At 31.2% G+C, this 26,559-nt stretch overlaps 1 protein-coding gene across 1 annotated transcript; it reads left to right on the plus strand.

Annotated features, from left to right (window-relative positions):
- Window positions 1–14,811: 14,811 nt before the first annotated feature.
- LOC117922323 (senescence-induced receptor-like serine/threonine-protein kinase) lies at window positions 14,812–20,440 on the plus strand. The gene is made up of 13 exons (XM_034840435.1): window positions 14,812–14,998; window positions 16,099–16,654; window positions 16,815–17,299; window positions 17,397–17,529; window positions 18,179–18,250; window positions 18,360–18,431; window positions 18,519–18,593; window positions 18,730–18,908; window positions 18,991–19,220; window positions 19,308–19,434; window positions 19,540–19,605; window positions 19,698–19,872; window positions 19,965–20,440. Exons 1-13 carry the CDS (start codon window positions 14,869–14,871, stop codon window positions 20,380–20,382), a joined length of 2,718 nt encoding a protein of 905 aa, XP_034696326.1. The 5' UTR covers window positions 14,812–14,868; the 3' UTR covers window positions 20,383–20,440.
- The last annotated feature ends 6,119 nt before the right edge of the window (window positions 20,441–26,559 follow it).

Genomic DNA, 26,559 nt, shown 5'->3' on the forward strand with positions numbered 1-26,559 from the left:
AAAGGATTCAACAACCAGCACCCTCAGAACAGGCTCCTCGGGCTCCCCTTTATACCAAAATTACAATGATAGCTATTCCCTTGATATTTTGCCAAATTCCTAGCTTAAAAACTAAGGAAACCTATCATTGGTGACTTACAAGGAGAATTTGGGCATTTAAGCAACAAAAATCTAATGAAAAATATCTCCAAGAGTCGGTTACAAATATCAGGAAGCATTAAGGACCACTTCGCAGGTGAAAGATGAGGTCTGCGGAATTTCGCAGGTGCAGAAGAGGGGCTGCGAAATTCCTTCATAGCAACCAGCTGCTTCAACACCTTAGCAAAGTGGACTTCCATCATGTGGTGTTTGGCTTCCATCGCGGTGTGAAGCTTCAGGGGAACTCCATAGTACTGTGCAAAAAGGCTGCGAAATCACTTCGCAACAAAAATGGTGATTTCGCAACACTTTTCTGAAGCCTTCCTTCAGCTTGGAGTGATTGGCTTCCAATGGCTGTAACTTCCTCATTTCAGCTCCAAATCATGCACCGTTTGAAGCATTGGATTCTTGACTTCCTGAGCTTTGAAATGGTATATAGCATGTAGAAAATGGACTTCGGGAAGTACTCCAAAAGTGCGAAAGAAGACTGCAGCTACTGTCCTCTGTTTTCTTCACTCTGTTTTTCTCCTCTTTGCTTCTCCCCTTGCATTCCGGATTTGCTTATGGAAAAGGGCTTCAAAGCTTTGATTCTTCATGCTTCTGAGCTTTCCATTGCTTTGCCAAGGATTCCAAATAACTCTCCTCAATCTCATATTGCTTTGGTGATCAAAATACTAACAAAAACACCAAAACTTACACAATTTGATTAGAATTGATTGCAAGGGGCCTTAACATGCTAATTGGGTTAAAAGGCACTAACTACTACTCAAAAGTGTTTAAAAGGATCAATTACAAGCTATCAAATAGCACTTTTTGAGTAGTAATCATTCATCACCATAAGTGCACCTCTAATAACCTTCATGATTCCCTTTTTATCATAGAATTCATATCTAAGGTCATCCAATTGTCTCATTGATAGCAGATTCTTCTTTAAGCCTTTCATATGTTGTACTTCTAGAATAGTGTGAATCACGCCATCATCTATCTTCACTTTGATGGAGCCAATGTCAACCATCTCCAAGGCATGATCATTACCCTTGTACACTAATCCTCTTGAGATAGGTTTATACAAGTGAAACCACTCTCTATGAAAAGTCATTTGTCATATTATAGCTGAGTCAATTAACCAAACTTCAACAAATCTTTTTTTGCCTTTCACAATTGTTGTTACTTCGCTATACACGATTTTACCTTCGTTCAAAGTATTTGCTACAAAACTCTAATATTTGATAACATAGATTAGTTCATTTTCATGTTTTTCTCTACTTCTCTTTTTTAGTGTCAACAATTTTTATTTTTATTTATTTTTATTTTTAATTTTTTTACGTACCCTTGCTTTCTAAAGTGATAACATTTAACTTTTCTCTTACCTTGGGATTTTGACCTATTTTGGATGTGGCACCCATTAGAACCATGTTCTATTGATCTTCCTCTAGAAATACTTAAAGTCTTGGTTTGCTAAAAATATATTTTGTCTTCTTTGTTTTTATGCTCATTTTCTTCCTTAAGTATAGTAGTATTAGGATTAAGCCCCTAAAAGTGAGACATGATGTAATAAAATTAGACTTAATTGTTCCCTTATTATCCTCTTGGTATATTAACATTGATTTGAGCATTCAACCTACATCTCTTACATTATACATGACTTGGGTGCATTATGAGTCATATAGAAGATACAAGTCATGGATTCCTTGTAAGTAGATAAATTGTCCATAGTTAGTTCATGGATTTGGGTAATCCAGTAGTGATTGTAGTGCACTACCTCTCAATTAGAAGGATGGCTTATCTTGGCTGTTGAGATAGGTTTCCCACGGTGAGTATACTAATGTATGTAATGCACACTAGACAGTATCTATGTTGACTCATGATGTAAGGCTATTAATAATCATAATTCACTAAGCTACTATACCGCATGGACTCTCAACCTTGAGAGGATATTGAGTTTATGTCAAAATCAACAGGAGACTTTAACCTATGGGTAAGACCTTAAAGTGGGCATATATCCATATGGATTGAGTCACTATTAATAGAAGTTGGTGGCAACAGGTATTCTCAATAGAGATGTCATGATATCTCATGGGATTGAGACAATGTGTTCTATTGGATGATCCAAAGGACATGTGATCATAAAACTTGTGGTCACAATAATTCCTTTAATAGAATTTGACATATACTCATTGGAATTAGGGTATGTCAGTTGATCACATAATAAGTGGGACTTGTAACTCAAGGATTTCAGAGGTAATCTTGATGGGTGATAATACTACTTTGTTAGATTACAGACACCAATTCATAGAGAGTCTTCATACAGTAGATAGTAGGTCACAGACCCGAACTTCGTTATATTGTTATTTACATAGGGTATTAGAGTGTAGTTGATTCTCTTTAGTGGAATGGTGAATCAACTTTAGGATTGGATTCTAAGGAAGTCAATACTTCTATGGGTCCTGGTGGTCCCCGTTCTAAGCTCTTTAGGGTTGGATTGACTCGAAGTTCATTCTTATGCATAAGGACATTTTGGTAATTAGACAAGGTTGCACAAGGGATAATGAACAAAGTCTTTGGATTAGACTAATTGATTAATTAGATGGCCCTATGTGGTTAATTAATCAATTAGGATCTATGTTGGACTAGATTAAGTGACCCAAGCCTTGATGGGCTCAAGTCACTTAAGCCCAATAGGTAACCTAATAAATCCTTATGGGTTAAGGTTTCCTAATGACTTTTAGTTGGTCATCTTCCACCTCCAAAGAGAGAAAGTCAAAACTTGCTCCATTCCATTGCCCACACTTTGGAGTGCTAAAAAAGTGGCTTAAGTAATTAGGTAGAAGATCTTGGGCGTACAATCTAAGGCATGGAAATGGAGTTATTCAAGGTTCCCAACAAGTAGTCACAATATCATTAAAGACTAACATTATTCGTAAAGCACCATTGGCCGCATTTATGATGAGATGATCATATGAATTAGGTAGACTTTGGAGTAAAAGTTCAGCATGTTCTTTCTCTTCTATGTTATGTTCCATAGATCACATGAATCAGGTAGACTTTAAAGTAAAAGTTCATCGTATTCTTTCTCTTCTATGTTATGCTCCATAACTGATAATTAAGAGAATAGAGTTTTCAGGGTGTTGATATGTTCAACCATCAAAGTAGATTCTAACATCCGAAGAGTGTAGACTTTTGTTTTCAAGAATTTTTTTTGTGCAATGACTTGACTTCATATAATTTTGTCAAGGTATCCCAAATTTCTTTTATCAATTGTAATTCTGAGATGTTTGATAGTATATTATCTACTACTGCTAAATGCAAGCTTGAAACGGTATCCTCATCCATTTGCTCCCATTTTTTGTCTTCAACATTTTCTAGCCTATCACAAATTGCTTCTAAGAAATATTTCTTAAGATGGCTTTCATTTTCATTCTTCATAGCACAAAATTACTCCCATTGAATTTTTCTATTTCAAATTTCACCGCCATTTGTTTGACTTTTATAGTGAACAATAACCCAAAATAATGGTAAGTGTTTGTGATAAATACATTAGGAAAGTCACCAAGAAAGTGAAAGGGTCACAATGGTCCCACTTAAAACCCGTTTTCCTTAGGATCTTATTGCTCTTTTAATAGAATTTTCCTAGACATGTACTAACCATTCAAATAACCACCTACCGTCCTAAACCTAAGATTTGATACCACTCTTATAAAATGATACCCACAACAATAATTTGAAAATAAAAAATAAATAAATAAAACAATGGGCAAAAGTGCTTACGTGGTAAATATATATACATCATAAGCCTTATGTTCCAAATGATTTGTGAAGTATACTCTTTAGAAAATGAATGCATACAACAAAACCCTCTACTTAATGAGAAGTCCTATTAATGACAGAAGTGAGGTTGAAAGTATTCTACATTTCATTTTAGGGATTGGTCAAACAATAGCCTAACAGGATAACTGCTTAAATTTTTGTCACAACTGTCATTCTTAACTGCCTTGTAAGTAATAGAGTTTTGATGGTATAATAAAAAATTGTTGGAATGAAAAGCATATAGTCTAATTCAACATCTTTGTAAGAATGTAACATGAAACAAGCTTTCAAGCTTAGTTCCTCTATATCCCATTGCAAGATCAAAGAAAGGGTCATTGTCATTAACGTTCACTCTCTCAATTCAAAACCCCATCAATACTAATTCTATTTCTTAAACACTATTTTGGTTTTCCAACTTCATTTTCCCCCTAAGAACAACTAATTTAATGCTAATGTAAGCAACAACTCGGATATTTGCCCATCAACTCAATGTAAAGAGAAGAAGAACTTTGTTGTTCCAATAGTTACAACAGTAGTTTCATCACTTGTCATCATTTTCCTTGCATTGGTTATTCTATGGAGCCTAAAAAAAGGGAAAAAAAATATGCATTTTTGTATTTCAAAAGAAGTTGGCCCTATGAATGCTTGCATCCTATTTCTGAGATCTCTTAATTTTTTATTTTGCATATTAGCTACAAAATCACTTGTCATATCTCCTGAAGAAACATGGTCACTAAAGATGGAGAACCAACTATTCAGATACTTGAAGATTGTGAGTATTACTAATAACTTTCAAACAGTCATTGGGATAAGAAGATTTGGAACAGTTTGTCGTGGTTGCATGCTTAATGGCACACGAGTTGCTATCAAGATGCTTTCTCAATCATCAAAATAAGGAATGAAGGATTTTCATACTAAAGCATGCTTCTCGATACATAAATTCATTTTATTTTGATCTTATAGTAATCTGATTGTCTAAAGATTTTTGTGATATCTCACATCAGATAGGAGAAAAAAGTTTCAACCACTATACATGTATGGAATCTTTTTAACCTTATAGACATGTTTTAAAGCAGCAAGCTAGGTCTCTTTAGACACAAAATAGACAAGAGTAGATCCCTAATCAAGGTGTTTGTTTTTTTGACCCCACAATCGTATACGACATAATGAGAACATGTGTTTAATTATATGAGAATGATTGTGATATCCTTTATCAGATAGATTGAGGAAGATTTTTTTTTTTTTTTATCCCATATATGTATCAACCCTCTTTCATGTGAAAATGTTTCTAATTTGACTTTGTTTTTGGTTTTTGAGTTGTAGGTTCAACTTTTGATGAGAGTTCACCAAATTAAGAAACTTAGCTTCTCTGGTTGGTTACTACCATAAAGGTATAAACATGGGGCTAATCTATGAGTACATGGCTGGTGGAAACTTACAAAATTATGTATCAGGTAAATTCCCATTCTCTTGTATGAATCTTACCTCATTGAGAAAACCATTTTGCTAAAAATAAAATCAAAGATATGAAGATTGGGTTCTCATGTTGAAAGAGCAAATAGAAGCACTAACCTTTGAGTTGGGATAAAGAGACTTCAAATATCAATGGATGCAGCACAAGGTGAGTAGGCCAATTGATTGCAATTGATACTAATAAAGTTCAAATCTCTTGAATCAAACTAACATTTCTTCAAATTTTTGGGTGTAGGACTAAAATACATGCACCGTGGTTGTAAGCCGCCTATAATTCATAGAGATGTGAAAACTGCCAACATTTTATTGAATGAAAAATTGTAGGCTAAGATAGTTGATTTTGGGTTCTCAAGATTTTTCTCAATTGAGAGTGAAACTCATGTCACAACTGCAATTGTTGGCACTGTTGGTTACATTGATTGAGAGTAAGTCCATGTTACTTTACAGTTAATCGGTATATGACTATATCTTTATAGGAGATTGCCCTATGAACTAAAAACTCTATTTTCTATTTTAGGGGCCATTCTATATTTTTGGTCAATAAGAGTAGACATGTGGATAGGGTTGTAGATTGGGTGAGTTGATCACTAACCCAAATCCAATCCGAATTAAGAAACAATCAACTTTAACCTAACCCAACCCAACTTCTAGCTCGAGTTATTCAACCTAATCCTAACCCAACCTCATTTCTTTAAGTTTGGGTTTAACTTGGGTTGGTTAGATTAAATTCAAGTTAGTCATATTGTATAATTCAAAATCCATCTATATTATTTTTAAAAAATAAAAATAAAAATAAAAATAAAATTCTATACATTTATATGAAAATTTAAATAGTAAATAGAACAAAATTTTAAGATAATAACAAAAAAGTATAAATAAATTTACATATTTTTCTTTAAAAATGAAAAATATAAGATATAATACAATTTGATATATTTTCTAAAATATAAAAAAAAAATGAATATTGTTAATAAGGTAATAGACATTACAAATATTATAAAAACATTAAATTGAGTTCGGGTTGGGCTTGCGTGGTTCATACCTTAGTCAAGTCCAACCCAAATTGAATTTAGGTAGAAAAACCTAACTCTACCCCCATCCAAGTATTGAAAATTATTGTCTAAGCTTGTCCAATTTACACCCCTACATGTGGATGTCCATGAAAAAAAATTTTAAGACACTATATTGGATTTTGTCACCAAGTGCTTCTATGCAAGTACTACATATTCAATAGGTTAATCAAGAAAAGTGATATTTATAGCTTTGGAATTGTTCTATTGGAGTATAATCGGAAAACTTGCAATCATTAAAGATAAAGGCAACATTCATATAGTTCAATGGGTAAGGTCCTTTGTCGAGAGAGGGGACATTGGAAGCATTGTTGATCCTAGGCTATAAGGAAATTTCAACACAAGTTCAGTTTGGAGAGTTTTGGAGATGGCAATGGCATGCCTACCATCAATTTCCATCCAAAAGGTGACCATGAGTCATGTAGTGATGGAACTAAAGGAGTATTTGGAAGAAGAGAAAGCCCATGATCAAACTAGAAGAATGGAGGGACAAGTGACAAAGTCAGGCAATTCAATTGACTTGTATAGTTGTAGACTCTCAATTTTGTCCCTTTAGCACATGTTTTAAAGTCCATTACTAATACTTTACAGTAATCTCTTGATAGCCCATAGCTACTCACGCTACTTACCTTTCTTGAGCCACCTTGGAGACTTTAGTTGAGAGGTTTACCTGGCTCCACATTATGACCTTGGCTGCTCTTCAAGTTTAGATTAGGCTTCACTTAAGTGCACTTCAGGTTAGACTTAGTTAAGCCCACCTAGTCTCACCCTAGGCCCACTTAGGTATACCTAGCCCACTTAGGTCCACCTTGACCCACTTAGATTCACCTAAGCTCACTTAGGTCCACTTTAACCCACTTAGACTCACTTAAGCTCATTTAGGCACATCTAAGCCCACTTTGGTTTGCTAGGTCCACTTAGGCATCCTGGCCCACCTATGTTACCTTTTAGATAACTCCTGTATGACTTGCATAGTTCACATGATTTGTATTTCTTAACACTTGCATGAGCTTGATTTCTTATTTATTTATCTATTTATTTATTTAGTTATTTATTTATTATATTTGTTTAGCTATTTGTTTATTGTTATCTATTTATTTGTTTTTACAAGATTGCATGTGATCAATTATCTTATCTCTTTTTATGATTATTATTATTATTACTATTAAATGTTTTTACTAATATGTACGTTAGTAAATTTTTTAGTAAGTTATTTTGTATTTTATTTTATTTTATTTGGTTATTTTCTTAAAGTGCTTTTAATATATTTTTTGGTAAGTTAAGTTTTTTAATATATATATATATATATATATATATATATATATTTGTTTATACCAATTTGATAAGTTATTATTATTATTATTACCTTTAAAAAGGTTTGTTAATATTTTTTATATTTTTTTTTTATTTTTGAATTATGATGTATATAAAATAGAAAAGCACTTTCCATAAAAGTTAAAATACCACTTTGCAATTAAAACATCACTTTCCATATATCCACGTACATATCCCAAAAGGAAATAAAATATTCCATGAAAAGGATTGGTTGCCATATAAATGGGACAAAAAGGAATAGAAGAAGGACGATGGGACTTTTTCTTAGGGAGGGAGACCTTTTCTTTGAGGGGAGATCAACACACGCAAGAGTTTTTTGGAGGGAGCGGTAGAGGACACATCAAGAGAGTATTTTTCTGATACAATACAGGTTAGTTTTTGGATTTTTGATACGGTGTTTCTTTTTAGTTTGAGTTTTAGTTGATTGGTTTAACTAATTGTTTGTGATAAATTCTTTTAAATCTCAATTTCAAACAATCTTTTATTTTTCTTAGATTAAATGTCTCTCTTTTATGATTGCAATTCATTAGTTCTATGCTAGTTTATTTTAATCTACATGAAAGTTTAAATAAAGTTTATATTTTTAGTTTAATTTTAGTTTATTTTTAATTTGAATGAGTTATTGATCTTAAATCTATTAGTTTAATTGGACTTGTAAGGTAAAGTTTATATTTTTAGTTTAATTTTAGTTTATTTTTAATTTGAATGAGTTATTGATTTTAAATCTATTAGTTTAATTGGTCTTACAAGTAAAGTTTATATTTTTTAATTCCGATTAGTTTAAATTTTAGTTTATTTTTAATTTGAATGAGTTATTGATCTTAAATCTATTAGTTTAATTGAACTTGTAAGGTAAAGTTTATATTTTTAATTCCGATTAGTTTAAATTCTAGTTTATTTTTAACTTAAATGAGTTATTGATGTTAAATATATTAGTTTAATTGGACTTGTAAGGTAAAGTTTATATTTTTAATTCCGATTAATTTGAATTCTAGTTTATTTTTAATTTGAATGAGTTATTGATCTTAAATCTATTAGTTTAATTGGACTTGTAAGGTAAAGTTTATATTTTTAATTCCGATTAGTTTAAATTCTAGTTTATTTTTAATTTGAATGAGTTATTGATCTTAAATCTATTAGTTTAATTGGACTTGTAAGGTAAAGTTTATATTTTTAATTCCGATTAGTTTAAATTCTAGTTTATTTTTTAATTTGAATGAGTTATTGAGCTTAAATCTATTAGTTTAATTGGACTTGTGAGGTAAAGTTTATATTTTTAATTCCAGTTAGTTTAATTTCTAGTTTATTTTTAATTTGAATGAATTATTGATCTTAAATCTATTAGTTTAATTGGACTTGTAAGGTAAAGTTTATATTTTTAATTCCGATTAGTTTAAATTCTAGTTTATTTTTAATTTGAATGAGTTATTGATCTTAAATCTATTAGTTTAATTGGTCTTGTAAGGTAAAGTTTATATTTTTAATTCCGATTAGTTTAAATTCTAGTTTATTTTTAATTTGAATGGGTTATTGATCTTAAATCTATTAGTTTAATTGGTCTTGTAAGGTAAAGTTCATATTTTTAATTCCGATTAATTTAAATTCTAGTTTATTTTTAATTTGAATGTGTTATCGATCTTAATTCTTTAGTTTAATTGATCTTGTGAGGAAAAGTTTACATTTTTAATTCCAATTAGTTTAATTCTAGTTATTCATGCGTTTCTTAAAATCTAAATGTTAGTTTTTGGATGATAATTTTGTTAGTTTATTTGATTAGGAAGTTATAAATTTGTTGCCTTAGTGATTGTTGGTCAAATTTTTTTGAGGGCCACTGGAAACCCATGAAGGTTGGCCTTTGCTCTTACCACTTTAATTGACAAGATTCCCTAAAATCTTTATTTCCTGATCTTTGTTTCCTTTTGTTTTGATTGATATTTTGTTTTCTATTTTTGTTAATTTAAAAATTAATTTCCTTTATTTTAAAACAAAACTTTTTTTCTCAAAAAAAAAAAAACCCTTTTAAGAGATTTTTTTAAAAATTCATTTAAAGCCTCTAGAATCAGAATCTCTTTTCATTTTGAAAAATAACATGCAATCATTTCTTAATCGGTTTGCATCCTTCTCAATTTTCAACAAAAATTTTGGTTTTAAACAAAACGCGAATCAAAGCTTGTGGTCCCAAATAAATGGGACAATTTTAGGCTAAATTCGTGTATATTAATTTGGGGAATTGGTGAAACACTTACATAAGAAAATCTTTTTCAAAATTTATTTTTGCTACCACCCTGCTATTTATTGTAATTATATTTACATTTTTTCTTTTTAGGAATTGTATACAAGATATGTATGATAATTAATTATTCCGAATTCTGATAATTTTTGCTAATTAATTAGATAAGCATGCTAGGATTTATTATTTATTATCTAACCCCCATGTCTTGAGGAAGCGCATTAGGAGTTATATATGCTATCCAGGTACGTTTCCAAAATTTCATGAATATGCATGTCATTGCCCTTGTTTGATGTCATACTTGATTGTCTCGATGCTTGTTTGATCATCCTTGATAAAATGCATGTCGTGTGTCACATTTCTGAATTAACTATTGATGTTTTATGATAGCGCTTAAGAAATGGTTCAGGTACGCACCCTAACTTTCCTTTATTGTGATTGATCTCCTTATTTAGTATGCTATTTTTTGAAATCACCTAACTTACTTAGGTATCTACAATTAATCAATTAATTGCCTCATTTCCCCAATTTAGTCAGTAAAGACCTCTTTAGGGCTTAGAGGGGTGCTACCTCCTAAAGGTACCTTCCCAATAAGTAACCTGATCCCCGGACCTAGACTCGGGTTTTTTCAAATACATGCTTTTTTCCAAAAATTATGGAGTCACATTTTAGGGTTTTTATTTCTTGTTTTATTTTCCCTTTAAAATAAAAATAAAATAAGTGGCGGCTTCAACTTTTCCAAAACTAAATAATTTTTCACAAATAAAAAGCAAGTATCGTCAATCGAGTGGGGACGCACGTGAAAAATGCGAGTCCACAATAGTCTAGATTTTGAACGTGAAATGGGTCCAGAGGTCAGATAATAGTTAGACTCTATTTCATAAGTATTTCGATTTCTAAAAAAATAGTTTTTAAGAACTGTTTTAAAATAACCTATTGGAAACTTGAAATGTTCTTAACCTTTTTTTGTATATATATATTTTTAAATATTTTTAAAAAATAAGCTTTATACTTTATTTTTAACCATTCTTGATATTTATGTAATTATTTTTTAAAACCATCCTCCTAAAACAAATGAAAATAAATAAAAATAACTCAAAAATGTTATTAAAAGGTTTTTCGCTTTACAGGTTGAAAAAAAAAGGGTTTGGCTCTGACTCTGAAAACTCTGAAAGTTGGTATTTACTTGCTATGTTCCTCCGTCTTAACCAATTTTCCAATGGCGATAATCCCCATATTTCAACCACATGCCTTGCTGGTCCGCTCACAGCTCTTAGTTTTGGTGCATTTATGAATTTTGTAAGGTGATGTCTTTGATACCTGAAAGTGTTGTATTATACCCTATATAAACCCTACCTTTGCTTTCAATGTTCATCTTAACCAATTTTCCAATGGCAATAATCCCTATATTTCAACCACATGGCTTGCTGGCCCCACTCACAGCTGTTAGTTTTGTTGTATTATTGAATTTTGTTGTTAGTGTTGCAAAAGAAAATAAATAAATAAATAAATAAAAACAAAAGTTGAAGGGTTGGTTGATTTCTTTGTTTCATAACTACAAAGAATCTTAATACTTGAGGGGTTATTTTGGGTTTTATCAAAAACTTGATATATATATATATAATAAGAAATTTTAATTTTTTATGCTGATATAAAAATTAAATAATTAAATTTTTATTTGTCAACTTACAATGGTGAATAGTTCTGTATATAACCTTCCAAATTGTCTTGGTCAATAATTAATTTTTTTTATTTATTGAATGAAGCTTTTGGATGGGTAATAAAAATCAAGTCTTACCTTCCCCAAAGCTAATTTCCTCTATATTTCCTTCTCTTACCTTAAATAAATACCACTATTAATTTTTTTCTACACGTTAGGGAGCGAGAAACTTCTTGTCGAGTATACTTGATGGGAAAGATTAAGTCAATGTTCTGAAAACCTCGTGAATTTCTAATGAGTTTCCAATGCCCATAGTGGATGTGACTTGTGGAAATCTTAAATTTAATATATATATATATATATATATATATATATATATACTCAGAGTCATTTAGACCACTATTTAATATTTTTTAAAAACCCTAATCAATTGTAACCATGAAGCAAAACCCAATGTAGTTTTGTCCCGTGACAATAATTTGTGAAGTACAAATTAGTATTCAAAGTTGTTGGAATTTTTTTAATTTATTGTTTAATCAAGTCTCAATGTTGAATGGAATGAGAATATTTCCTGGATGCATGATGAATTTTGTTGATTAGATGGAGAGATATTAGGTCAAGTATATATAGATTTTTATTTTTGTGGGGAGATGTTAGGTCAAGTACATATAGATTTTTATTTATATTTTTAATTTATTTTTTTGGTTGGTGTGCTGCACTTTTCCTCTCCTAAAGTTAAGTTTTCTTTTTCTAATACTTGTATTTTATATTATAAAGGCCTCTTAATTTTTCTATCTGTTTTGCACTCTACTTCTTCATATTCAAAGCTCAATACTTTACCACCAAACTTATTAAAAAGTAACATTTTATTTTAATTACAAACCATCCATAAAATTATGAAAGGGATTGCCATTTTTTACATTTTAGTTTGATCACTGATTGGAGCTTAGGTATAATTAACTTTAAATTTATAATTATTTTAGTGATATTTCCAAATGTTTTCAAAATATAATAGTCATCAATTTTTATTTTTTTATCTTAGATAAATATTCACATGGTAATTCATGATTTTGCATGCAATTGTGAGGTGTGATAGCTTTAAAATTGAATAATAGGGTTATGGTTGGTAATTGTTTTTTAAAACAATTCTAATGTTTTGTAAAACAAATGTTTGTTTGAAAATCTAAAATGTTTTTAACATGTTTTTTTTATAATTTTAAATATGTTTTAAAATTTATTTTTATATATAATGTTTTATTTTTAACCATTCCCTATACTTGTATAATTATTTTTTTAAACAATTTTTAGAAAACAATTAAAAGATATTCTTTAAAAATACCTTATTTTTTTGTTGTTAAACGTTTTTTTTTTTTTTTTTTTTTTGTTCTGAAGAATATAAAAATATTTTCAAAAAACAATTATTAAATAGGCTCTAGGTATTTTTGTTGACATTTGAATTTTGTTTCTTCACTTAGAAATTTTATTAACAAGTATAGTAGACAATATTACTCTTCAAGGAGATGGGAGGCAAAGTGTAAAAAACAAAAAATGTTGAAAAAGTACATTGAAATTTAACCCTTCATAAAATTATTTGAAAATTTGAAATATTTTTAACCTATTTTCTATTTTTTAAATATTTAAAAAAAATAAGTTTTATGTTTTATTTTTAATCATTCTCCATATTTATGTAATTATTTTTTAAAATAGCCCTTGTAAAAAAAATTAATTAAAATAACTAAAAACAATTCAAACATATTATAAAAATATATATATTATTTTTCATTTTAAGAAATGAAAATTGGTTTCTATTTTATTTTTTGTCAAACATGTTTCCTGTTTTGTTCTCAAAAATAGTTTTTTTATTTTTAAAACTTATCCTTAGGGTGTGTTTGTTGCATGATAATAATAACGAAATTAAGATATGAATGAGAAGAAATTATAATCCATGTAGAAAATATCACCATGGTTTGATAAATTGGATATACAATGGATCCATCTTCCTTAGATTGGATTTGTCTTCATGTTGCCTTAATGATCCCCAAAGTTCAAAAAGGCAATTACAATTCACTATATTAATTCAAATTCTTTAACTTGACTTTGATCCATTCAAACTTCAAAGTCCCATTTCTTCTTTTTCTTCTTTTTCTTTGAGGCAAGATACAATGAATTGACAAAAATTTCCACATGATGCCAGTCTTCTTCCACACAACATGCCCCCACAGCTCTTACCATTTCCACTTATTTAGCCTAACGAATATGATGAGAAACACCTAGATTTCAACCACGTGCCTAGTCGGGCCCCTCACAGCTGTTAGTTTCGTGCATTATTTAACTTTGTTGTTAGTGTATGATATTAACTAGTCAATAAAGTTCTAAAATTTTTGTCAAGAAAAAAAAAAAAAAATTTGAATGGTTGGTTGATTTCTTAGTTTCATAATTATGAAGGGTTAAATTTGTTTGAATGAGTTAATTCTTCACCTTCACAAATACTTGTAAATAAAAGTTATTACAAAGAATTATAATATTTTATCTAGATTAAAATTTAAATACATAGATTAGAATTCGTTTCAAATATGAATAGGAATTAATATAAAATAATAACTATACTTCAATTTTAAATAAAAGTTAAATTTTTTAATTTTTTCTATTGACATAAAAATTATTTATTTATTTTATGAATCATGAAACTTGAATTAGTTTTATTGGGCTTCAACCTTCCAAATTATAATTTAATCGATGAAAATTTTGTTTAAAAATTTTTATATGCCTTTTTCTTTTTCTTTGTTGTGCATTCGATAAGAGTGTCGGTAGACGGGCATGAGAATAAAAACTCATTAGAGAGAATAATTTTGGAGGAAAAAATCATTATCCATTTTCTTTGATTTTCAATTACATATATTATGAGGCTGTCAAGCATAATTAGGAGCAACCCAAGACATACGCTGTAAGTCAATACCTGCTCCCAACAAACGTGTTGGAAAAGTCAACATCAGTCCTAGTTCCTCCAAGCTTGGGAGGCTGGGTATACCAGACTTTGTCTTTAAAGCTTGTTTCAGGCCCATCTTATCCATACCTCCTCTTCTTTCCTTAAGCTTCACATACTTCACTTTCATCGAGATTTTTTCGCCTCTGGGTGTTTCAAGATCTGAAACAACATGGATGGTAGACTGACATTGACCTGGCTGGTCTTTCTTCTAGTGATTATTTCCTTCCACAGCTTGGGACGGGTTTCAGGGACCTTCCATGAGAACCAGACAGATCGGCGAAAGCTCACAGCGAAGGAAGGTAGATATTCATTTTTATCAGAGCTGTCAGTTGATGTTAGTGGGTTGTATTTGTGATATGTCAAATTTTGGCCATTCTATTAAATATATATCATTAAAAATATTATTTTAAATATTATTTTTTTTGTAAACCTCATTAAAATTTAATTTAATTTAATTTAGCAATTTGTCAAAAAATACATCGTTTTCCAAAAAAATAAAAATAATAATAATAATTATTATTATTATTATTTAAAAATCAAACATCTTAGAAAATATAAATTTTTTAAATTATGTATGTAAAAAATAACTAAAAATATGTCAAAATTATTATTTTTAAATAATATTTAAAAAAAAAAGTTTTCTAAAAATTATAAATTTTCAAAATAATTATTAAAAAAAATTAAGATTAAAAAAATTTGTCAAATATTGTGGTAGAAAATACTCAAAATAGTTTTGAAGGGTATATTAGTCTCTTCATATTTTATATCATTCTCATCAATTATACAACTTTTATGGACCAAATCTTAATTTTTGGGTTCAGCTGGGTCCAAAATACAATTGTCCCTTAAAAATATGAACTCAAAGGCTATATAATTATTAGTCATGTACCATGTCATGTAATCTATTTAGTAATCAGGTCCTTCTATTTAATAATTAGGTTAAATTAGATCTTGTATCAAGCCATATGATTACCATCTTAATTAGACATGTTTGTAGCTCGATTGACTTATTTATTCAAAAATAAATTTAAAATAAGTCAAATATTAGTTAAATAGTTTAAAGTTATAATTAAGTTAATATTAGTAAATTGATCAATTTAGGTCAAATTTATGTTATATAAATTAATACAAAAACTACCAATTTATTAAACATATTATGTAGGTGAACACGAGTTCAATCTAACCGCGATTATACTCAACCCATACCCATAAAAATTATGTTGAGTTTGAACTATGTTGACAAATCATATCAGACTTTGTCACCCTGAATTTTTATACAATTTAATACCATCTTGCAACACCATTTTTTTCTTCATAAAATAATAAGCAAGTTGTAGTGCAGGTAAACATATTCATTACAAAGTCTGTTATTAATTTGAATGAGTTTGAAACTTTGTAGGGTTCATAAGCATCGATTGTGGGATAGCTCCGGACTCCTATTATACAGATAGTGAAACCAAGATATATTACACTTCGGATGCAGGATTCATAGATACTGGAACCAATTATAATGTTTACCAAGAATATGTTTATCAAGATAACGATCAACATCTCAAGAATGTTAGAAGCTTTCCAGAAGGAGACAGGAACTGTTACACCCTACGGCCAGGACAAGGCAAGAATCATAAGTATTTGATTAGGGCTCGGTTCTTGTATGGGAATTATGATTCCAAGAATCAACTTCCAATCTTCAAACTATATCTAGGTGTTGACGAATGGACCACGGTGAATATAAGAGATGCCACTACTGCTTTCAGGAAGGAAATCATACACATACCAATTACAGATTACATAGATGTGTGTCTAGTAAACACCGGTTCGGGGACACCATTCATATCAGTGTTAGAGCTTAGGCAGCTTAATGATTCCATTTATAGTCCAACTGAACCAGGGTCACTGCTTCTCTTTAATAGGTGGGATTTTGGTACACAACAAAAGGAGTGGAAGTTAATCAGGTGACGCACTAAAACATGTTCTTTGAAAACACCCTATTTTTTTTATTCTTGGAACAAAAAACCATTTTTTGTTTTTTAGATTTTATCAAACCAATTTTCCCTTAATTCTCTAAGTATATGGAACTAACAAGTTATGAAAACATATATTATGATCATTTAGGGACAAAGACGATGTTTACGACCGGATTTGGAGACCATTCACATCGTCATCTTGGTTGTTCATTAATTCATCACTTGTAAGTTCTTCCTTTAGTACCTCAGTTTATAAAGTACCGGGGAGTGTGATGGCGACTGCTGTAACACCTGCAAATGAAAGTGAACCCTGGATTTTATCTTTAGACATAGATGATGATCCTTCTCAAAAGTTGTACATTTACATGCACTTTGCGGAGGTTGAGGATCTCAAAGGCCAAATCAGAGAATTTACTGTCTCCGTGAATGATGAACTATATAGTGGGCCTGTGGCTCCTAGATACCTTTTTTCGGACACCGTGTCTAGCAAATATTCCATGAGTGGAAGTACCACAAAGAAATTGTCCTTTTCACTAGAAAGGACAAACAGATCCACGCTTCCGCCAATTATTAATGCTATGGAGGCTTACAAGATAAAAGAATTCCCACAATCATCAACTCAACAAAACGATGGTAGGCTCTGTTCCGTTCTGTTAGATATATATTCTAATTTAGTTAAAATTGTCCAGCTTTACTTAATTCCTGTTCTGTTTTTCTTGGAAAATACTAGTTGATGCAATCAAGAAGATCAAATCAGATTACGCAGTGAGCAGGAACTGGCAAGGAGACCCATGTCTCCCCATGGAATACCAATGGGATGGACTCACTTGCAGCCATAATACTTCCCCTATTATAATCTCATTGTGAGTTTGCCATTTCGAACAACTTCATGTTTTTAGGGATGTACTGGTGAAAGTTATTAGGAGTTACAAAGTTTGATATGATTCATTAACATGACTCAAACTCACCATGTTTTTCATGAATTTGGGTCAAGTATAATTGAGTTTAGGTAAAATTCATATCGGCTTATATAACTTGTTTAATAAATAAGTAGTTTTTAGGTTTATATAATACGAATTTGATCAAAATTGACTCATTTAATAATCTTATTGATTAACCTCATTATAAATTTTGGTTATTTAACTCATAATTGATTTATTATAAATTTGTTTTTAAATAGATGGATTAATTGAGCTAAAAGCATATTTAGTGGAGACACATATCATATATACTTATACAAAGACCTAATTCGACTTTGATTATTAAATATAAAGACTTGATTATTACATGAGTTACATAACCTACTACTTGTTTAATATTTATGTAGCATTTGAGTTTATGTTTTTAGCATGATTGTCACGTTAGATTTGGATTGACCTATGTAATAGAATATTTAAGCTTTGACATGACACGATCCATCAATATAAATTGCCAACCATAAATATTATAAATCTTTTTCTAATAAATGACACAAAGGATTTACTATTATATGCCACTCTACCTTGCAAGCAGGAACCTCTCATCTAGCAATTTGTCCGGGAATATACTTGCTTCATTTTTGAGTCTCAAATCATTACAAACTCTGTAAGTATTAGCAGCCATGAGCAGTATTAGTCACCTAAAAAAATGGTGGCAGCATGAATATCTTCTCTATAATCTTTGCTCAAAATGCATGCAACTCAAATTATTTCAGGGATTTATCATACAACAACTTGACTGGACCAGTACCAGAATTTTTTGCCGACTGGCCATCTTTAAAAACTCTGTAAGTAATTAACTTTTAGTTTTGGGATACTCGAATACTTTAGGATATATATGCAGGTAATCTGAGTATTTGATCTTGTCTTTGCAGGAATTTAACAGGGAACAACCTAACAGGTTCGGTTCCACAGGCTGTTACGGATAAGTTCAAGGATGGAACTCTGAGGTTTGCTTATTAATGATCTTTTCTAGTACTTGTTCTCAATGTTTGTTTTTAGAATTCTAGACTTCAATATCCATATATTGTGATTATAAAGTTTATTAATTAATTAGTGGACGTACCATGTTCTATGTTATGCAAGTCTCGGAGAAAATCCAAATCTTTGTCCGACCGTCTCGTGCCAAGGACAGAAAAAGAAGAAGAAGAAGAACAAGTTCTTTGTTCCTGTTCTTACATCCATTCTGTCTGCGATTGTGATCCTGGTCCTCATAGCTGCCCTTGCAATCATCCGGAAGTTGACCAAGAGGAGAGAAACCAAAGGTATTTTCTTTCTTTCATTTTCATTTTTTTCTAAGTGAGGATTTAACATTTTATTACTCCATTTTTGTTGTGATTTCCTTAGCTACAACCATAGAGACGGTCACTGAACGCCCCAAAGAAGGGCCATTGAAGTCAGGGAATTTTGAGTTCACTTACTCTGAGGTTGTGGGTATCACCGATAACTTTAATCGCCCCATTGGTAGAGGAGGATTTGGAGAAGTTTATCTAGGCACTTTGGCAGATGACACTCAGGTTGCCGTCAAGGTGCATTCTCCATCATCAAATCAAGGCCCTAAGGCATTTCGAGCGGAGGTTAGACAAAGCAATCCATCCATGGCTCTACAGTACTATAAGTTCTCCATCTGATGTCAAGACACTAAAAAATTTGAAATATTGCAGGCGAAACTCTTGACGAGAGTTCATCATAAAAACTTGGTTCGTCTAATTGGGTACTGCGATGACAGTACAAACATGGTTCTCATTTATGAATACATGTCCAATGGAAACCTGCAACAGAAGTTATCAGGTATATATATATATATATATATATGTATTGACCACTCTTGATCACAGGTATATAACTTTAATTGGAAGCTACTCGTGGACTTTAATGTTTATGCATTTTCTGTAGCGAGAGAAGCTGCAGATGTTTTGAACTGGAAACAGAGACTTCAAATTGCAGTAGATGCAGCACATGGTCAGTAATTAAGCGGAGATCTTCCATATTATACTTAATGTGCATTCAAATATTTCTGTAATTTGTGATTCTTTTCTTGCTTAATTGTGTAGGATTGGAGTATCTACACAATGGCTGTAAGCCACCAATAGTCCACAGAGACATGAAATCTTCCAACATTCTATTAACTGAATCACTGCAAGCCAAGATAGCGGATTTTGGAATGTCCAGAGATCTTCAAAGCTTATCAACTGACCCAGTAGGCACACCTGGATATTTTGATCCTGAGTAGGTGTTAATTAATGACATTATTCCTTACAATTTTTACATAATTGCTTCCTTATTGATCATGAACTATTAATTACTTCCTATATATGCAGATGCCAGTCCACGGGAAATTTGAATGAGAAGAGCGATGTTTATAGCTTTGGGATTGTTTTATTGGAGCTAATCACCGGCCGGCGTGCAATAATCCCTGGGGGCATTCATATAGCTGGATGGGTTAGTCCTATGATTGAAAGAGGGGATATTCGAAGCATTGTTGATCCAAGGTTACAAGGAGATTTCAACACCAATTCTGCCTGGAAAGCAGTAGAGATAGCCTTAGCATGTGTAGCATCAACAGGAATGCAAAGGCCAGACATGAGTCATGTAGTGGTAGACTTGAAGGAATGTTTGGAGACGGAGGTGGCTTCCAGGAGAATTCAGAGGGTAGGTGGCCACAGCATCGGATCAGGCAATTTCCTAGAAAATGTTCCCTTGGTTCTTAGCACTGAAGTGGCTCCTCATGCTAGGTAGTTGTGGTTGTTTGACGCTAGTAGTTTCAATTAATGTAAAGGTGACGTTTGTTTTTTTACTTAATTCTAAATAGAAAATTAATGTTTAATAGTGTTAAATATTAGGTTGTTTGTTTTTATAGTATTTTATTTCTATTAAGTATTAAAAAGTAAAGAGAAATCAATATGTTATTTTTTCTATTTATAAAAAACTACATATTTTGGCTTTTTCTATTTAGTAAAAATTTTATAATAAGTTATGAAAAAGTACAAAAACAAACAATCTAAATTCTGAAAACAAATTACTTTCAGCAAAAAGCCAAAAAAACAAACACCACCTAGATTTGATTAATGTTAGCATGTGGGGAATATGGTGCACTCCTCTATATTTTGAATTGTGTCCATGGAAAAATTATATATTGGATAAATGTACCAACTTTTCCTTAGACTTTAGGCTATATTCGGTCTAGAAAGTTTGATGGAAAATGAGAGACAAAGAAAATAGATATGAAGAGTAAAAAGAAAGAAAAAGTGAAGGATTTGAAGTCAATAAATTATTTTTATATCCTATTTCAAACTTATTTTACTTATTTAACTCTTTTATATAAATATTAAATAATTTAAAAGCATATAAACTCTTACAAATTGTTATAATATTTTATTTTCTTTTGTATTTGTTTTTTATAAAACAAGCATGAGAAAATCATTTTCCTTAAAAATTTTTTTACTTGACACTTTTTAGGAACAAAAGATAGCCATGTTTAAAAATCAACCCTTAGTTCAAGCTAGTATGCTATGATATTTCACTATCTTGGGCATGTTAAGGAATCAATTAAAACAAAGGAAGAAGACAATGAAGTTAGTATCTAGCTCATGTACGAGCAAGAGTTCCCATAATAACATGTCAACAATAATTGCATAGTGACCACATGTAGTAGAAATTTCATTCAATTTTAAAATTTTATAAATTAACTTTTTATTTAAGCTAAGTTATTTCTATGTTTTGGTTTTGTTTTTAAGTTAAATATCATGATAAAATTTTATATATTGAGAAAGAAAAGAAAAATATATAAAAACAGAACATATTTAAGTCATATTCAAATTTTTATGACAATTTAGCTAATTTATAATAAGTTAATTTCAATATAAAATTAAAGTAATTTAATTTTTTAAACAAGAATTATCCTAAATTTTTAAAATCAATTTGGTTTTATTTTGTACTAGAAATTAGAGTTTAAGTATTATAACAAAGTTAAAAATTGAAAAAAAAAATGAAGAAAAGAAGTGGTGTTTTTTATTAAGATCAAATTATCTTTAAAAAAATGTGATAGTTTAAAATGTAAATTGTTTGTAAAATTTCTTAGTTAATTTTAAGCAACTTGGGGTGTTGATTAATAGCATGTTCTTATGCGCATGTCCCCTATCTACTTGTTGTGCTCCTACATCTTCTAATTTTCCAGTGGCAATAATTCTTATATTTATATCATACTTTGTGGCACTATAAGAGAAGTAAGATATAGTCAGAGAGTTTTAGGAGAGCTTAGTAAAATCCATAGCTAAATAGTATATATAATCTCATAGTTAGTTGAGTCGTAGTGAATAGAATGTAATGTTTTGAGGTATAGGAAAAGGAATTTCCCATGAGGCCTATGGTTATAGGATTAATTGGACCACAACAAATGAGTAAGCATATGGTTGCGAGCTTGATTGAAAGTAGCTATAAAATCCCTTATTGACGCAAAACAAAGATGGTTGCTATCGTATAAGATCTCCCTATTGTCATGGAACACAGGTGGCCACTACCAAATTATTGCCTTTGTCACTACCATAATATTACTATATAAGCTACCCTACATTTCTCTCATACTCCCCTTGCCAAACCCATTTCTATTCACCCTCACTGTTGTAGGGAATATTTGTACTTCTTCATTCTGTGTCCCTAGATCTTGTAGGGTGCAAGTATTTATCCTAGGTTTTTCTAAATCTATCAAAGCAAAAACATACGACTACAAAAACCATATTAAGATAAATAAATAAAAATTAGAGAAAAAAAAACTTATACTTGAATTTGGATGTTCCTAAATCAATTCTTGGTAGTAAAGAACATATCTGAAGGTTTCATACACCCAAAATCTTCTACTCGATGACTCTCATAAAAAAGGTGTTGGAAACCATAACCTCTAAGGGGTATTTATAGGGTTCCCCAAGTGAGCTTAAGTAACTTGAGTCCACCAAAATTTAGGTTACTTAATCCAGCCCAAAATGGGTCATAATTGATTAACTAACCACAAAAGATCATCTATTTAATCAATTAGCACAATCCAGATACTTTGTTCACTATCATTTATACAACTTTGCGTAATTATCAAAATATCCTTATGCATAAGAGTGAACCTAGAGTCAATCTAACCCTCATAAATTGTGTTATCATGATATTAAAACTTTTGACATAAAAAAAGTAACTCATCCTTTCAAAAGACAAATTTAGTGCAATGTCCTTTAAAATGATGAGCTTAATATAAAAATGAATTTATATTTTGAAAAAAAATTGAGTTCACTAAATAAAACAAGTGGTGAAAAATGTGCTTTTGTGTCATTTAATTTATTATTATTGTGATATTGACTAGTCAATAAATTATAAAATCTTTGAAAAAAAAAAAAGGGCTGGTGTAGACCCCCTTTCAAGAGCCGGGGACTTTTAAGTTTTTTTTTAAGGTTTTTATAACATTGGGAGGGTGCCTTCCCATCACTAGCAGCTGGCAGCACCCTAGGCAAATGGGGGGACCCCTTCCCGACACATGAGACGAGCTGGTGGAGGCAGCAAGTCAAGATGGCCGGCCATGCTGGTAGTCAGGGGGGTCATACTTGCTGAGTGGAGCAATAGTGAAGCTGGTAGTGGCTTGCTATGGAAGTTAAAAAATAGGAAAAGAAAAAGGGATATAGGAAAAGGGAATCGGATATCTAGAAGAGGGAACAGAGAGGGAGAGGGGATTCGGCAGACGGGGGAAAAACAAGATATGAAGTGGATACTCCTCTTTTTGAGATCCGAGAGGGCAAGTTAACCATAGGAGAGTAAGGGACGTTTTGGTTACGGGAGATTTTTTTCCATGGAGGAGCTTGATATTCTGAAGGATCAGTGAGAAGAAAACACACACAGAGGAGCCATTTTGAAAGAAAGCGTCTCAGGTATTGTTCCTATAAGCCATTGTCTTTCAAGTTCATGCCGTTTTTTTTTATTGTACTTTCTGATTATTTGGATTCTGTCCCGATGTTGAAGTTTGTTCACATTCATGTTGTGCTTGGTTGCTAACCTATTTTCTGGGCTTACCTTTTTTCAAGTTTTTTTCTTCTTTCTTTCATGAGTTGTTAGCCATCCTCTGTTCTCCCATGATTTGATTTCTTTTTGAAAATTATTTGAAATCTATTTTTGGTTCAACCTTGCCTCAAAAGCTCATGGATTGAAATATGAAAAACGGCTCTCGAGGGTCATTTTTGGTTCCTATTTTGTGTTCTGTTTTGCTACTCTCCCCTGTTCTCAGTAGTCAGCCATGGAGAAGATGTAGCCTATGCATGGCAGTGCATGGCTAGGTAAACTTTCACAAACTCTCTTCCATTCTCCATTTCCAGCGTCTTTCAAAAGCCCTTCATTCTCCAATTTCTCCAATCACCCAGAAAGGGAAGAAGTGACTGCCCCAATGATTCCAAAGAGGAGTTTACCCATGTTTGAGGGACTTAGGCCTTCATGTGACAGAATTGCACCTATGGGCCACTGTACAGAGTCCGTATTCATGTAACAATGGTGATGGAACTTCCCATTTGAGTCTTCAACCTCTTCCAGCCATGGCGACGCTCGTCAGAGTAGCTTACGCCTGCGTCCCCAAGTGTCCCAAGGTTCGGATTCATAGTATTGTAGCCATGGTTCTTTCATGCATTCAGAATATGTTGTTCTCAATATGGAAGATCAACATGCCCTCTATCTCTACTATCAAGGCTACCCCATCTCACATGCCCACCTTTCAATATTCATACCCACTTCTCTCTCTAACCTTCCACATACCCTTCATGCATGCCGTTTTACCACTCACCCATTACACTCGCTACTTATCTCATCTTCACGAACACTCCTTTGCATATTCCACTCCCTATCTCCTTCCTAGACGCATGTATGGCAGTCCAAGATTCTTCCAAAGCCTTCACTCAGGTTCCAAGTTCACCCATCCACGTGCATGGGAGACCATGCAAACCCGGTTCATCAGATGGATCCAAGAGAGCACTGGACGTGAACCGGTTTCTGGTGGATGTCGCGGCGACCGGGGATGCAGATGATGGAGAAGCTCTGACGTCTCCGACCAACACAATCTCATCTTTTCAGGTGGTATACCTGCTAATGCCACAACTCCCAGTTTCATTTCTCTTCCCCCTAAAACTCTCTGTTATTTTTTTCCTCCATCTAAGGGTCCTAAAAATCGCTACGTTATCAATAGGGTGCCCTGGGAGCATTATTCAGTGAGAGTATTCTTTGGATTGGTTAATGAACCTAGTTTTGACAGTGAACCTCTGTTTGCTCTTTCTGTAGAGGGAACTCAAATTTATTCTTTGAGTTCAAGTTGGAGCAACAGTGATAACGAGATTTGCTGATTATTTCTCACTGATGGCATGTCTAAGTAATTGGAGGCAACCCACTGATGGCATAAGAAATTGGTGAATAAAAGTCAAAGACATGAGTTTATTATTTTTTTATTCATTAGTGGCACGGGTCCAGTAGGCCTCAAGGGGGTTTATTATTAGTTTTTTTTCTCTTTTCTATCAAGTGCCATCTTCTTAATTCCTTTTTTTTTTCATGTTAAAAATCTCATTTTTTGAAAGTTCTGTTATCAAATAATTCTTTTAAAAATCTCAACGTTCCGAATTCATTCATTTATTTATTTTATTTATTTATTTATTCATTCATTATTTTATTTAAGAATATATATATATACACGTACCCTTTCCAAAATAATCTCGTAAAATGCGATTTTTAAATTTAGCTTACGAAACTTCAGATCTAAAATTCAATTTTCCAAAACTCCAATATTTTAATTTTAATTCTTCAAAATTCAATTCTCGAAATAATTTTCTAGAACTCTAACTATAAATTTAAACTATAAATTTAGTTTTCCTAAAATCCAATTTTTAATTCTAATATCCCAAAAGTTCCATAATTCCGAATTTCATCTTTTTTTTTTATAAAATGTCACCTTCAAATAAATTTTCGCAACTCCATTTCCTTTCAAATCAAATCTTCAAAAATTTCATTCTCGAATAAATCTTCAAAATGCCCTTTTCTTAGACTTAATCCTCAAATTTATTTCCACTTTCAAGTAATTTTTCAAATTTCTGATTTTCAAATTTAATTTTCGATCTAAAAAATCCCACTATTCACGTTCATTTGTTTAAATATCATTTTTGTTAATTATTATTATTATTTCTTATTTATTTATTTATTTCTTTTTAAAAAATTCCAAGCATCAAAGTTCAATTTTTCAAAATTCCGTTTTCCAAATTTAATTTTCAATCTAAAAAATTCCACTATTCACATTCAGCTGTTTAATGATTATTTTCGTTGTTATTATTATCCCGTTCATTTATTTATTCACTTATTCATACATTTAAAATCTCATCTCCAAATAATTTCCCAAAATTTAAATCTCTAAATTCAATCTCCAATCCCTAAAATTCTATTTTTTGCAATTATTTACCTAATCTTTATTATTTCATCATTATTATTATTCCATTCATTTATTTATTCACTTATTTATTTATTAAAATTCTGTCTTTAAATAATTATTCAAAATTCCGATTCCCAAATTTAGTTCTTTGAAATTCCAATTTCTTTCAAATTTAATTTCTAAAATTCTCATTCTTATATTTAATTTTTAAAAATCCAATTTTCAAATAATCTCTAAGACTCCAATTTTCAAAATGAATTTCAAAAAGCTAGTTTTCCTTCAAACAATTTTAATTTATGTTTGGTAACGCATGTGATATATTTCGTGCTCTATATTGTGCATTGACTCTGTTTTTATGATAGCGCATCGCTCGTTCGTGTCTCAGGTATGCATCCGTTCCTATTCTGGTTATTCTCTATGCATGTTCTGATTCCCATATGTACATAATTGACTCGAGTATCCATTGATTTCCTATTGATTGTCATGTCAGC

The sequence above is a fragment of the Vitis riparia genome, chromosome 9, assembly GCF_004353265.1.
Source record: "Vitis riparia cultivar Riparia Gloire de Montpellier isolate 1030 chromosome 9, EGFV_Vit.rip_1.0, whole genome shotgun sequence".
In the NCBI taxonomy this organism is placed as follows: Eukaryota; Viridiplantae; Streptophyta; class Magnoliopsida; order Vitales; family Vitaceae; genus Vitis; species Vitis riparia.